At 45.8% G+C, this 16,271-nt stretch overlaps 1 protein-coding gene across 1 annotated transcript in view; it reads left to right on the top strand.

Annotated features, from left to right (window-relative positions):
- The first annotated feature begins 791 nt into the window (after positions 1–791).
- SMC2 (structural maintenance of chromosomes 2) overlaps positions 792–16,271 on the top strand; it is a 69,648-nt gene continuing 54,168 nt past the window's right edge. The window contains exons 1-2 of the mRNA XM_077475352.1: positions 792–866; positions 13,283–13,467. Of these exons, the coding sequence (XP_077331478.1) occupies positions 13,300–13,467 (168 nt within the window). The 5' untranslated portion in view covers positions 792–866; positions 13,283–13,299. The remainder of the gene's footprint in view (positions 867–13,282; positions 13,468–16,271) is intronic.

Raw genomic sequence — 16,271 nt, 5'->3', positions numbered from 1 at the left:
CAGTGCGTGGGCAGGAGCTGCAGGGAAATTGCATGATCAAAAGGACCATGCGATTTCCCTGCGCCACTGTTTTTTTAAAGGTGCATGCAACTTTTTTTCAGAAACGCAGGCATGGCAGCCCATATTCATTCGAGTAGGCTGCACGAAACGCAAGAATGTGATCTAGGGTAAAATAATACATTTTGGATAAGTGTACGTAGGACAGGCGGACCTGATAGGTTCCTTTCTCACCCGGTTTATTGACCTACACTGACAGAACTGGAGGGGGGAAAAAAAAGTTCAGCACAGAATATTCTATTAGCGAGTGAATGGTTACTGCACTGATTTTTCCCAGGGACAACGTACTTTGTGCACACACCCAGGCAAGTAAAACCGCAGCAAAGAAACTAAAATGAAAGACAATAATTGTATTTTCTAGCACGGAAAAAAAAATAAAAAATCGTTGCCCTTTTTCAAAATGTCGGAAGCAAATGTTCACGTGACCGCAGGTACTGTATTTCCTGCTGTAGGATGATGAACGGAGAAGCGAGCCTGGGATTCAAATTGCCCGCCCGCCCATTCATGGGTCTTCTTTCTGTATGCGGCTCCTTTCAGTCTGCCCTTAGTAATGCCTGTACAGAGTGACTAAATGATTCATATTATTAGTCCACAAAGACAAAGGCTGTGGGGCTGAAAATTAAACATGTCACAGTAATAAAGGTGAACCAGTTCGCTGATATGGTATTTTGGGTTAATTTTAGTTTTTTTCTGAAAAATCGGTCAGGCGTTAGGGTGGCACCCTCAAACATCTTTACAACGTCTAGTACCTATTTACCCGGCGCGAAAGCAGCGCGCAGCTTGAAAGACTAGACCTAAGGGCTTCTTGGGTGAGTATGGCTTGCATTGCCTGTGTGATGGCTTTATCATGAGCACACCGGCTTCGGTGTAATAGGAGTATCATGACATGCTAAACCGACACACTGTGTGCTGTTACCCTGTCCTGTGCTGGTGAATGGGGCAGTGTTCTCACTCCTGTAGAGTAAACTGTCTGGAAACGCTGACTGATTGATATAAGAACTGTGTATCAGACAATTGCTGTTTTCACCTTTTTTCCCCATCCTTTGATGCATCTCATTGCTGTTGGTCTTCTGCAGCCTCTTTGGAGCAACTTCCTGTCTACGTAAATGTTCTCAAGCGGTGACACCATGGTGTTTCCCAAGATGGGTTCCTAATGGTGACGATAGTGGACCATGCTTGCGTAATGTGTGCTGAAACGATCGCTTGTAATCTACACTTGACAGTCCGTGGGACAGGGTGACAACAGAGCAGCATGGAGTAACAGACTGTTGTCACAATATAACAGTGATGGCGAACCTTTTTGAGCCCGAGTGCCGAAAACCGCAACGCAAAACCAACTTATTTCTTTCAAAGTGCCATCAAAGAATTAACTAGTTGCCACCCACCGTCAAATGATGGCAGGGTGGTGTGGCTCTCGTTCTGGGACGATGTCATATGACGGCGTCCCAGAATGGCTGCTCTTGCGGTGGCCGTGCCAGGTTGGTAGGACACGGCGTGACCCCGATCTCTATAAAGGACCGTGTCTGTGGCTTTTTCACCATGTGATCGGCTGTGTCCAATAACAGCCAGTCAAATGTAAACACGGAGATGTCGGTAATCAGTGCGCATGCCCTCACACTGATGGTGTGTGGCGAAGAGAGACGATCAGCGACATCTCATCACAGGAGACATCTATACGTGTAATCGAGGCACTGATCAATTCCACAAATCAGTGCCTACCACTGCCACCAATCTGTGGCATATTAGTGCCTCCTCATCAGTGCCCACCAGTTCAGCCTATCAGTGCCGCCTCATTAGTGCACATCAGTGAAAGAGATAAATTACTTAATTACAAAGTTTACTGACAAACTAAGTAAAAAAAAAAATAGTTTTTACTTTTTTTGGTCTATTTTCTACAAAAAAAAAAAAAAAATCTCAGCAGTTATTAAATACTTCCAAAAGAGCTCTATTTGTGTGGGGAAAAAAATGATAAAAATTTCATCTGGGTACAGTGTTGCATGACCGCAATTGTCATTCAAAGTGCGACAGCGCAGAAAGCTGAAAATTTGTCCGGGGCAGGAAGGGAGTGTAAGTGCCCAGCCAGCGGCTCTGTACAGAGGATGGGACTGATCATCCCTCTGAATGAGTCCTAAGGGACCAAAAAACGTATGATTCTGCCAGATACGCTCAGATTGCAACATACACTTGCCAACTGAGTGTACCTGACACATGTACTCACCTACCTGACACATACTTCCTGCACTACTCACATCGTCCAGCTCTCCCCAGGCAGTATTGTAGGAATCCCCACTATCCAGCCACTCCTCGATATTCCCACCACCAGGAGGTCAGCTAGTAGCCATTGCACCTCTCCCCATGGCCATTGATGATCTGCTCCAAGCACCGACCCTTCCACTGTTTCACAGGCTGCACTAGAGGGACAGACTGAACCAAAGTCATCCCGGAGCAGGGGGAGCTGGACTAGGGTGCCGGCAGAAAGGAATGCCTTACCGTAGGGGTTCGGTGGAGGCAATATGCTACAGTACAGCGTCTGGACCGCGGAGGAGGAATTTTACACCCCCCTAAACATCGCATATGGGACAAGATGACTGACTGCCCACCCCTCCGCTGACGTCACTGGGACTGATGCAAGGAAGGGAGCCGACTCCTCCGTGCCTGCACCTTCAGTGCAAGTGATTGCCTGGCTGGGGGATTCCCCTGGTATATGACAGAGAGGGCTTGGCATGCCAGCTGTCAGCCACGTGCCATAGGTTCACCATCACTGCCCTATAACGAGAAGTGCCTGAACAAGAACCTTCATGGCAGGATCACCTGGTGTTTAATATTCTTATTATACAGGATTTATATAGAGCAGACACTTTATACAGCACTTTACAACAGTAGGGCAGACGGTACAATACAATTTCAATACAGAAATAATCAGAGGATCCTGCTCGTTAGAGAGAGCAGTGTTATGTTAATGAAACATGCAGATTTAGCCCCCTTTCACATTAGCGGACCAGTGGGGTCTGCCTGCCTGTCAGTTTTTCAGGTGGACCCAGTGATGTAGAGTTGGTTGTCAACGCCCAAAGCCAGGCAAGTAATTGCACTCTGAGTCCCTTCAACTAGTACAGTATTAAACCCCTTATGGTACATTTTAAGATTATTCCTACATATATCTGGGGTCTTTTTAGTTTATTTAATAAATATACTTTATATTTATTATTATTAAGGCTCAGTTCACACTGCAGTAATGCAGGAACCCTGTCAATCCAATACGGGTTCCCGCAGGTAGTTCACACTGCCCTATACAAAACGCTGTTGATACAAAGTTAATGACACCAGATCAGTTTGTATATCACAGTGCGAACTGTCCATTTTGACAGGAATTCTGCTGCGGACCAAAAAAGGGTCCTGTGCGACTTTGGTGCAAATGTGATGAAAATTCACCCATACTATCCGTTGCTCTCATTGTCTGCGCTACGCATTTGGTATGCCGCCTCGGTGGAAAAGCATCTTTTGGACATTGTTGCTGGTGGTGATGAGACTGCACAGATGTGTGCTAATAAGCCTGCAATGAGGTGGAACAGATGTGTGCTAAGCCTGCACTGATGAGGTGGCACAGATGGGCACTGTGACAATGTTTGGGCACTGGTGTTGGCAGTATAGGCTAGTGTAATAGAAAAATCACTCGCCTTCAGCACAGATTCTCTCTCTCTCTCTCTCTCTCTCTCTCTCTCTCTCTCTCTCTCTCTCTCTCTCTCTCTCTCTCTCTCTCCATGCCAATCTTGGGGTGATTGGCTGTGTCCAAGGGATGCGAGGAAAGGGGAGTATGCTTATTGATGCCCTCCCAGAAATGTAGGTCTGCGCTGTGGCTGTCATTCAGCTATAGAGCGGATACGAGGAGGTTAATTGAATCTTAGATATCTCTGACTACAGTAGTCCAATATCTTCTCCGATTCAACCAATAGTAAAAGGCTGCAGGCAGCCAATCGGAGGCTCAGGCTGTAAATAACGAGGAGTCCTTATATATATATATATAGCCAGTCAGGCAGTCAATAATAACCCAGGCGTAAGTTTGGGGATACTAAAGTCTCGTGTGTGTGTGTGGTGTTTGTTCTTTTTAACATAAAAAAAAAAAGTCATACTTGACTCCTGTGTTGTGATTTTGCACAGAGCAGCCCCAATCTTCCTCTTCTCAGTTCCCACACCAGTGCACCTGGCTCCTCCCTGCTGTTGAGTACCCCCACAGCAAGTAGCTTGCTATAGGGACAGCCAAGCCACAGCTCTGTGTGTCCATTCAGACATAGAGCTGGGATTGATAAGTCACATTTGCTTGTGTCCTCAACCAAACTGTCAAACCATCAAATGGCTGGTGTCATAACTGATCACGTCCAGCACCATTGCAGTTGCAGATCAAACCGAAGCAGCTTCCTTGGCTGTAAAGGATAGGAGGGTTTAAGGCTGTCTGCAGATCGGCCTCTACAAACTCAGCAGTGCCTAGAAATGGAGAGCAACTGAGCATGCGCAGAGTAGGTTAGGACAATGTATTACTAGATTTGAAACCGTATAGGCACTTTTTTTTTTTTTTTTATGTTTTGCATAGCTATAACTGCAAAAGGGGCCAGCCTGAAGTGATCTAGCAGAAATTAATTATCCAACTAAGGCAGGGCTCGACAAAACCCGGGCGCCAGGTCGCATTTGCGACTAGAAATAGCGACCTGGGGCAGCACGGCTGGGGGTATCCTGTCTCCGTGGACCCCCCCCAGCGTGATCGCGTCGGGCCGTTCCGCCGGCGGCCGGTAATTGAGGCCGATATATCGGTCGACCTCTAGTCACAGTGTGTTAAAAAATGCCTCTTACTAAATACATTGGACTGTCTACTTTCCAAAAAGGGTCATTTTGGGGGGTATTTCTACTGTTAGGGCCTCAAGAAATGAGATAAGCCATCAATACATCAGGATTGATCAATGTTTAGATATATACCACAGTTTGTAAACTCTAACTTTCCTACAGATTAAATAATACACTGATTCTGGTTATTTTCACCAAAGAAATGTAGCAGTGTACAACCCAGTGGGTTGCGCAGAAAAAAAACCTGTCGGCTCCGGTCAGAGCCGCTGTACCAACCATGTAAGGTTAGTCCAGTGATCTCCCCCCCGCTAAGCTGGTGGGTTCTGCCAAAACATTCCGATCAGCCCTCTCTGCCATTGGCTGTGAGCACTGATCGGGAGTCGGTCGGCTGCTGGTTTTCCAGAATGCACGTCAGACAGACCATCTGGGGCGGCCGGCGGGCACACATATGACCGGGCTACTGATGTCTGTGTCAGTGTGCCGTGGCCAGCAGCCACCCCGTACTCTTCGGGAGTGGGTCTGTGATGGGATGTCCCCAGCTCGCCCGGATGGTAAGTTCAGCTCTCCCTGCCTCAGCGGTGTTGAGCAGCTGTTCATTCCCTGGGAGGTTGATTCGGGGGTCCCTCTCTTCTCTGCCTGTTCCTGTTATCTCCCCCTCCCCCCCCCCCCCCCCCGTGGGGGATGCTGCATGATGGTCTGGTGAGTGGTGTGTGTGCCTATAGCCAGGAGTTCCCTGGGGTGCTCTCACCTGGATGGGGGGCTGCGCTGGGTGGCTGTGTCCATGGGTGTCTGGAGGTTTGGATATACTGATCGCCATGTTGCTGTTCTGTTGCCATTTTCACTGTCTTTTTTCCCGTGTACAGTTTTGTCGGTCATGTTTGGTGTGCCTGAAGATTCAGGATACAGCAGGTCCTTCTGCTGAAGTAGCTGTCCCTTTTGGGTCCCATAAGCCAGCCCGTACACCTAAGATGTTTCCGTATCTGACTTATTTCGATACATATACAAGGAATGGGGCCGACTGCAACGGACCTTTTCGGACCCAAAAAGCATGGTGTTACCCCTTTGTGGAGAGCCGCCTTAAAGGTCGGCTCCTCCGGTCCTGGACCCCCCAGTATCCAGGTTAAATAAAGTAACCACGATCCTGGTAGAGGGGACTCCTGTGCAAGACCCCACGTGCAAGAAGGCCGAGGCAGTGGCCCGTTCCTCGTTTACGGTGGTGGGGTCAGCAATACGACCAGTACTGGCCACAGCACTTGTGTCGCAGACACTTACTGAATGGGCAAAACTTTTCCACCGCAAATTGGAGGAGCAGCAGGCTACTCCTATCTGCGTGGAACTAGCAGACCAGTTAGTGCTTGGCCTTAAGTACGTTTGTGACGCGGCTCTGGTAACGCTTCCTCCACAGTGGTGCTGAGGTGCCTGATTTGACTGAAATGCTGGTCTGCTGACCAGGCATCTAAGAAAGCCTTAACGGATCTACCCTTCCTCGGTGAACAGCTCTTTGGAGCCTCGTTGGATGACATTTTTAAGAATGTCACAGGTGGGAAGAGTACCTTGTTCCCACAGGCCAGGAAGACTAAGGAGCCATGCCGTAGGCAAGGGCCCTCATTTCCGTTCAAAAGAGGCTTTTTCGTCCATCCGGGACTTCGACTAAACGCTCCCAGTCCGACAGGCCGGCCTCTGAGGGACAAAAGTGTCCCTGGAACCGCAAGCCTGCGAGCAAAAGTGCTACCACATAAAGGTTTGCCCCTGCCCATCATACAGTTGGGGGGGTCGCCTTCGGGAGTTTGCAGCCTGGTGGGCCTCTTGGCTGTCCAACCAATGGGTCTGCAAACTGATTTCCTCTGGCTACAAGATAGAGTTCCTCTCTTGGCCACCAAACAGATTCTTTCCCTCGCATACCCTTACTCTTGGCTCGCTGGGAGGCCCTTGTTTGTAGTCCCCAAAAAAGGAAGGGGTACGTCCAATCTTGGACCTAAAAGCCTCAATTGCTTTAAAGTACAGAGGTTCCGAATGGAATCAGTTCGCTCAGTAGTCGCTGTCCTCTTTTGACATCCAGGATGTGTACCTGCACAAACCCATATGCCTCAGGCATCAGAGGGTTCTGCGATTTGCAGTTAGGGAGGCCCACTACCAGTTTGTGGCTCTCCCTTTTGGCTTGGTTCCAGCGCCCCGAGTCTTTACCAAGGTATTGGCTCCAATTTTGGCGTTGTTGCAACAACGCGGGATCGCAATCGTAAGTTACCTGGACGATCTCCTTCTGAGAGCAGCTTCCGCCTCAGAATTAAAGGAGGATGTGGCGATCACCTTGCAAACCCTGCAGGAATTTGGGTAGCTGTTGAACCTATAAAAAGTCGGTGCTTATACCGACTCAGCTCTTGGAGTACTCGGGATACTGCTGGACTCCATGGAAGCGTGAGTTTTTCTCCCCTCAGACAAACTGTAGACTCTGAGCTGCGGTAAACCTATTGATGAACTGCAGGGGTCGTCGCTGCGCTTCTGCATGCGAGTTCTGGGCCCCATGGTGGCCTCCTTCCAGGCAGTACCGTACGCCCAGTTTCACACCAGAGTTTTGCAAAAGGAGATATTAACAAAATGGGCAAATCTCCATTATCTCTGGATCGGCAGATTCGGGTGAGCCAGTCAGTCGGGGACTCCCTGCTCTGGTGGCTGAGGTCCCTGACACTTCAGTCCGGGAAGTCGTTCCTACCTCTACATTGGACTGTGATCACAAAAGACGCTAGCCTGACTGGCTGGGGTAGAGTACTGGGAGTACAGTCGACCCAGGGCCTCTGGTCGGGGGAGGAATCCAAGTTGCCGATCAATGTGCTTGAACTCCGAGAGATCAGGCTATGCCTCTCCACATGGTCAATGAGATTACCTGGGCGTCCGATCAGGATCCAGTCAGACAACGCCACGGCGGTGGCATATGTCAACCATCAAGGAGGAACAAGAAGCTCGGCTGCAGCACGGGAGGTCGCTCGCATCCTTCAGTGGACAGAGCGACATGTACCGGCCTTGTTGGCCATTTACATACCGGGAGTAGAAAACTGGCCAGTGGACTGCCTAAGTCGCCAGATGCTGGACCCAGGAGAAAGGGCATTGCATCTGGAGGTGTTCAGGCTACTCTGCCTGCTGTGGGGCACACCATATGGGGATCTTCTGGCCTTCCGTCTCAATCGGAAGGTGCCGAGATTTGTATCCAGGAAAGAGATCCTTGGGCAGACGCGTCAGTCACGTGGGTGGCTCCATGGGATCAGTACAGACTGATCTACGCCTTTTCTCCGCTAAAGCTACTACCACGTCTGCTCTGCAGAGTGGAGGGCGAGGGGATTCCAGTAATACTGATTGGGCTTGGTGTCCCTGTCACGCCAACCTAGTACGCCTGGTTGCGGATGCTCCCTGGCAACTACCGTTGTGAGAGGACCTTCTGTGTCAAGGTCCAATTCTCCATCCTGCTTTACCATCGCTGGTTTTGACGACATGGCTGTTGAGAGCCAGGTACCGGGGCCTGTCGGACTCAGTGATTTCAACTATGTTAAGAACACGGAAATCTTCTTCTCGGAAGATATACCATTGTACCTGGAAGGCCTGCCTCTCCATGTATGAAGAGAAAGTATGGTGTCCGTGCGCCTATTTCGTTTCCTGCTGTTTCTACAGCTATTGTCGCTTTAGAAACCGCCATTGGAGAACATCCGGAAATTCCTTTGTTGACTCTTTCTCAGAAAGTGGTCCTCCTAGTGGCCATTTCTTCGGCCAGGAGGGTTTCGGAACTGGCGGCCTTGTCTTGCAAGTCGCCCTACCTGGTTATTCATAAGGATAAGATGGTGTTTCTTTTCTGCCGAAGGTGGTTTTGGTGTTTCACATCAGTGAAGACATTGTGTTACCATCTCCGTGTCTTAAGCCGACACATCCTAAAGATGTTGCCCTTTATTCCCTGGACATGGTCAGGGTCCTAAGGGTGTATTTGTCTGCCACGGCTCCCTTTTCGGAAGTCAGACTCTGTTCATTTCAGTAGCTGGTCCGAAGAAAGGTATGGCGATTTTTGTCGGCCACCATTTCTAGGTGGTTTAGACAGATTGTGGTACAGTGAATATTATATAAAAGTGTAGCGCTTTAAAAACATGGCATATTTACTGACAATATTACAAATACATATGTTCAACAAATAATATCAATGTGAACACTTTTTTATATTTTTTCACTCACTTTTTTGATTTCTTTTGCTGTATAATTGTATACAGCAAATAGTATTTTGCATGGTGTGTGCACCAGTTCACATTGATATCATTTGTTGAACATATGTATTTGTAATATTGGCAGTAAATATGCCATGTTTTTAAAGTGCTACACTTTTATATAATATTCACTATGTCACATTCCATACCTTGATGTTGTGTTAGCAGCTGTGTATATATATATATATATATATATATATATATATATATATATATATATATATATATATATATATATATATATTCTAATATAAGAATAGCGCAGTGTTTTGTCTTTCCAAAAAGATTGTGGTACAGGCCTACGCCTTGAAGGGGCAGGTGGCCCCCTTTTTCTGTCACGACCTATTCCGCCAGGGCAATTGGAACCTCTTGGGCTTCCGACATCAGGGATCAGTCGCTCAAGTGTGTGAGGCGGCAACTTGGTCGTCTGTTCATACTTTTACCAAATTCTCCAAAGTGGGTGTAAGCACATCATCTGATGCCTGCTTTGGCCACAGTTTTGCAGGCAGCCGTGTAATGTAGCAATTCTGCACTCTTTTTTTTTTTTATTTTTTTTTTTAATCTGTTTAACCACTTCCCACCCGGCCAATGCATATATACGGCCGAGTGGGAGCCGTCTACTTCTGATAGGACGTTCAGGAACGTCCTTCAGGTGTAGCGGGATCGCGCGCGTGCCCGCGCAGCGGCGCGAGGCCGATGTGCTCGTGTCACCCGGACACGGCACATCTCAGATCGGCAGGAGGGCTCTGTGATTGGCCCTCCTGATCACATGACGGCCGTGTCCAATCACGGCCGTCATGTGATGTAAACAAACAGCCGGTTGCTAGGCAATCGGCTCTCCTCTCCTCACACGGAAGTCATCGCTGAGGAGAGGAGAGCAGAACGCTGCAGCCGGCTGATGATCAGTGAGTATGAGCTGTTTTTTACAGCTTTTTACTCACTGATCATCAGTCTAGTGTAAACACACAACACAGTGTAAACACAGTCCCCACACATGTCCCCAAAACACACATGTCCCCAAATAAAAAACACATGTCCCCCACATATGTCCCACTAAAATCACATGTTCCAATGATTATCTGCACACATATGTACGTGATCACCTGCACACATATGTACATAATCATTTGCGTACATATGTCCGTGATCACACAAACCAACTATTATACACTTAACGGAATTTTTTTTACCAAAAACATGTAGCAGAATACATTTTGGCTTAAATTTATGACAAAATTTGATTTTATTGGATTTCTTTTAAAATAGAAAAAAGAAAATATTGCTTTTTTTCCAAATTTCCGCTTTTTTTGCGCTTATATCGCAAAAAATTAAAAACGGAGTCGTGAATAAATGACACCAAAATAAAGCTCTATTTGTGCGAACAAAATGATAACAATTTCATTTGGGTACAGTGTAGCATGACCGCGCAATTGTCACTGAAAGCGCTAGAGCGATGAAAGCTGAAAATTGGGCTGGGAAGGAAGGGGGGCGAAAGTACCCTGTATTGTAGTGGTTAAAGAAAATATCTACTTTTGAGTATAATGCACTGTTGCATTGTTGACCACAAATTCTGATGCAACTAGATAAGGTGGTGACTCCCTTGTTAGGGAGCACTTCTGGTTGTGGGTGAAGTTTTTTTTATGCTGTTCCCACCCCTCGTTATGGCACTGCTTGGGGACGTCCCTATGGTCAAGATTAATGGAGCTGTGTCAGTCAGTGTCAGTCAGTGAATGAAAGATAAAATAGTATTTTTGTACTCGCCGTAAAATCCTTTTCTCTGAAGTTCACTGACTGACACAACACCCTCCCCTCCTATTGGTTTAAGTTATACTGCATGTTGACGTACTGAGCTGCAGGAGGCAGGCTGAGAGCATGTTACTGGAGGGACCGCCCCCTGGGCTGAACTGTAAAGCTCTGTTTTTTTTTTTCACATGTATAACATGTTCTGCCTAGTCCTCTCCTGAGGGTGGCGTAACAACCCTATGGTCAAGATTAGTGGAGCTGTGTCAGTCAGTGAACTTCAGAGAAAAGGATTTTACGGCGAGTACAAAAATCCTATTTCGCACGGAGCCGTCTCTTCTTTTTCTTTAGCAGTCCCCCCCCCACATCATCTTCCTGTGACTGCCCCTATAGCAAGCCATGTGTTGAGGGGCACCCATGCAGGTGTGCTTCCATAGGCACACACAGCAAGGCTCTGCCATGCCCCTTGCTCCCTCCTCACTGAATTAGATTAACAGCAGAAGTCAATGGATCCCACTGCTTCCTGTGGGTGATATGAAAGCAGGAGGAGGGGAGAATAGCTGCAGCCAGGGCAACACTGGGTCAATTAGATCCAGGGATGTGGGAGTAGAAGTGTTTAGGGATGGGTGAGTAGAAAAGGTATCTAAATGTTATTTTACCTTAATTTCTTGTTAACCTTGCCTCACAAGCATATTGCTGTGGCACATCTTGCTGTATGCATTGGGAGATGTGGTTTTATTGTCGCCAAGAGAATGGAAGACCTGTACAATTTCTGCATAGTTTCTGTTAACAATATATTTTAGGAAATGAGATTGGTTGCTATGGGTAACAGTTGCACACTTCAGTTTGCTTAAATCAGTGCATGTTGGTATGACATGAATTGAGAAAAAAAGTGTGTGTGTGTGTGTATATATTGATTTTTCCCTTTATTTTCACCTTGTGATTTCACCAGTAACACATTTCCTGTCTTGCGTATCTCTATTCCACTGTAGGACCCCTTGGACAGCAGTGCTGTCCATTTAGGGAGAGAATAGCTCCATGGACAAATTAAAGCTAATATTCAGCTAACTTTTTTTTTTTTTTTGTAACCCTTTTTTCTGGACAGCTTGGACTGTTAAAGCAGTAGTAAACCACAGTAGTAAACAGTCTGAACTGAGTTCCAAAAAATGTTTCTACACTCAACTGACTATAAATGAACCTGTGTACATGTACTGATAAGATAACAGAGGAGAGTTCAGGAGCAGCTGAAAAAAATGCCCAACTTCTAAACATCCATTTACCAGCAGCAGTGTACATGAAGCCTCAAGCATCGTACACGCGCTTAGATTTTCGGGCGACAGAACGTCTAATTTTTGTGCCATGCTAGTCTCATGTTCAAAGTTACTAACAATACGAGAATTTTTGTTTGACAGAATACAACTTCAGAACTGACATAATGACATAACGTATTGAATAGTTTTGTATGTATTCTTTCATTTCTGGGCATGCGTAGTCTTGCTCTTACGATTTTTATTGTACGAAAACCATACTAATGAAACGAAAATCAGACGTTGAGTTCACATTCGACAAAAATGTTAGTCTGCACATGGAGCTTTTGTCTGACGAAAAAGTGAAATCGGACAATTGGTTGTCGACCGCACATTTGATGTCTGAAAATCAAAGCATGTGTATGGGCCTTTAGGGATGAGCTTGAGCATCCTTCAAGCTTGTCTCTACCTGAAAGTTATGCTCTTTTGCAGTCCAGTCAGTTGTGGGGCCACTTGTTCACTACCCCACAACACATGTAAAATAAAGGGGGGGGGGGCAGCTGCTGATGTTGATGCTCCTCTTTGGACACAGTGGGGGAGTTTTACTAAAACTGTAGAGTGTGCAAAATCTGGTGCAGCTGTGCATGGTAGCCAACCTGATTGGCTGCACCAGATTTAGCAATTTCCAGTTTTAGTAAATCAATCCCGCTATGCTTATATTTAGTTATTCAACATTTAACTTTTAGCCTTGGTTCACACTGGAGCGTTTTGACATGCGATTTGACATGTCAAATCGGCGACAATTACCGTCAATAGCACCGCCCTAATTGATGCAACGTTGCATCTGCGGCGCTGCACCGATATATCAAAAAGTAGTTTCTGTACTACTTTTTGCAATTTCGGGCTGCGATTTACATTGACATCTGTGCAGAAACCTGCACTCATGTCTCTGAAATCACAGTCGAAATTGGGACTGACACGCGGCTTCATTCCCGCAGCTCAGTGTGAACCTGGGCTTAAGTTCAGAATAGACGTCCTCTAGTTACCACCTGATTTGACAGTGTCCTATAAAATGTATAATAAAATGGTAAGCATAACATTTGTTACATGCTTCTAGTACTATGACCCACACTGAAACTAACTTTTTTTCATTTTTTTTACTTCTAGGTACCGCAGAGAGGAAGATGCATATAAAATCTATTATTATAGAAGGCTTCAAGTCTTATGCTCAGAGAACTGAAATAAATGGCTTTGATCCACTCTTCAATGCTATTACTGGACTTAATGGCAGTGGCAAATCTAACATCCTTGATTCTATTTGTTTCCTTCTGGGCATCTCAAACCTTACACAGGTAAATTGGAAATGTAGGTAGTCGCAGCTTCTTCCAGCATCCAGGACCTCACAGGACACTGAGGAGATGAGTAATTACAACATGGTTTATGCTGCTGCCTTCAAGTGATTGGACAAAAAGGCACTAATCCCCACCCAGGCATAACCCCTCACAGCTCACTTAAGCCTCAGTTTTGCGCTAGTATCAGAAGATGATGGATGCTTCTTTGAGTCTTTCGGAAGATCAATTTTTTTGGGTGATTTGTTTGCTATACCCTGTTCCTAACACCCCTGTACAGGCAGAGGTGGGTCCTATCCAGATCAGTCATTATAGCCAGCAGGCCAAGAGCGACTGCACAATAGTGAAGATGATCTGTAATTGTCTGCTGTGTTCAGAGCTGGATCCTGCGAGCATCAAGCTCTGATGTACAGCATATCTTGTGATTTCATTGGTGGAGTGCTCTACAGGTCCTGGGCAGTAATCCTCCTGAAGGGGAGTCTCTGAAGGCCCTGTGGGTGTACTTGCCGCCATGCATGATGTTTGGGCCTACTAGGTCCTGCAGTGTGGACTGGTAAGTGCTTCTGTGTTTTCAGAGTTGTAACCCCCCCCCCCCCACAGTGTTCCCTCTGTGTGTTGGGTTTTAGAGGGCAAGACGTGCGTATTTGTTTTTTTCCCTATGGTGTGATATACAGGCTGTGGCAGTGTTTAAAAAGGGGGTCGGGTTGACTGTTGTGTGTCCTATGCACTTTTATAGGGATTCATTGCCTACACTGCTTAACAGCATCCACCAGATATCTCAGCCATCCTGCCTTACACAATCGCTAACTGAACTGACTTCATTCCATTGGAGCACAGCGGGATGTATACTTTTTGGAAGGGGGAGCTGGGCTGGGCTGTTGTCGCTTTAATGTTTTGTCATAGGTTGACACTCCTCAATTGAGTGGCAGTTTCCCTCTGGGTTTACAGCCCTTTCATGCCTCAGCAAGAGCTGGCTTCTCGCAGGCAGAGGTGTGGGAAGACAATGTGGGCTCCTAAGTTCCTTCATCAGGCAGGGAGGTTTTCCTGCAATATTCGCTGTGCAGTGGCTCCCCTATGGGTAAGATAAGATCTGAATCCTCTCCCTTATTCTCACTAGCCTGGGATGCCAATGTTGGGTACTTTTTTATCCTCTTTCCCATTTGCCGGAGGATGAGGTGTTGAAGGAAGAAGTGGAAGCCGTTGAGGATCAGGAGTCCTCTGTAGATGAATCCACCCAGGAGGAATCTCAAGGTCTAGGGTTGTTTCAGACACAGAAGGCCACATTAGGCTTCTTGGCAGATGCGTTGCACTAACCTTAAGTTGTTGCTACCTAAATTTTCTTCCCCTAAAGTGCCTGGTTTTGGATCCTATGGCTTGTGCTTTACCTGGAGAGAAGGTGTTTTCACCAATGGTTTGTGCTGGGGAAGATGGTAGTCTCCTTTGAGGCAGTCCTCTATGCACACTTGCACTCCAGAGCTCTGCAGCTCAATATCCTGGCAGTATGGGACAAGTATATATATATATATATAGACTAGGGCTGAAACAACTAATCGATTAATCGACACCTAATCGATTATGAAATCGATTATGAAAATGGTAATTGATTTAATCGGCCACTAAAATAATGGGGTTAAAAAAAAAACTAAAATTAGCCCTTTATGGTACAAAAAAGAGCAAATCACTACTGTAAGTATTACTTCACTGTCCCATGGTAAAAAAATTAACCCCTTACAGTAGCGATTTTTTTGCTTTTTTTTTGTAATAATTTAAAACATTTTTGACCCCATTATGTTACTAAACATCTCAGGCCTGGGTCACACCTCTGTTTTTTTGTGCTTTTTGCAGAAACACACTACAGTTCATTTACATGATTTCCTATGGAACATGTTCATATCCATGATTTTTTCAGCTGCTGCGTATTTGGAAAAGACGAGGACTTTTTTTTAACGGTGCTATTTTGGTTAAATATACTTCAGTGGAGAAGCTGCAGAAAAGCATGTAATAATGCATTTTTGCAGCGTTTTGCTGTGTTTTTTAATCTGCCCAACAAAATATTGGGCAAAAAAAATATGTAAAAATGCAAATTGCAGCAAAACTACTTTTTTTTTTTTTTTTTAAGGTTATTAACCGATTAATCGAAATCATAATCGGCCAACTAATCGATTATGAAAATAATCGTTAGTTGCAGCCCTACTATAGACAACTATATTCAAATACATATGTAACATTCCAATATCAAATGTAAACAAAATTGTCCATGAAAATATATCTGAAATAAAATATGGGAGATATACAATGTCGAAATGTGTCTTCAAAATGGGTAAAGGTATGCTGCTCCCAAGTATCTAAACTGATACATTCGTGAGTCTATTAACCGTGTTCCACCACTGCTCAAAAAAAAAAAATATAAGCCTCTTACCAGAACAATATGATCTCTCTATTTTAGGAGATCATATAAAAGCGTAAGATCAAGAGAAGTCATAGAAGCAGCCAGCTCTTGCAACCACACTCCTGAATAATTTCCCCGGCATATGGTGTCTCAACTGCCACAGGTCTCCCTTGTACTCCAGGATGCAGTGTGTTTTTTGCATGCAAGGCAGAGAAAGGCTTATTGTGTAGTATTTCCACACGAAAAAATTGTATTTTAAAATACCACACTGCACTTAGAAAAAAGAGGTTAAAATGCAGCAGTAGAGCGAAATTGGGTCCGACTGGAATACACCAGCAGGACCAGAACGTAGTGACATCACAGCGCCCATCTCCTGCAAACGCGTTTTTCCGTATAAGGCGTCATCTGGGAATGGAGG

The sequence above is a fragment of the Lithobates pipiens genome, unplaced genomic scaffold (genome assembly GCF_037356315.1).
Source record: "Lithobates pipiens isolate NorthernLeopardFrog02 unplaced genomic scaffold, aLitPip1_a1.2 Scaffold_13, whole genome shotgun sequence".
In the NCBI taxonomy this organism is placed as follows: Eukaryota; Metazoa; Chordata; class Amphibia; order Anura; family Ranidae; genus Lithobates; species Lithobates pipiens.
Note: the sequence above shows the minus strand (reverse complement) of the source record. Positions and strands in the feature narration are given on the sequence as shown.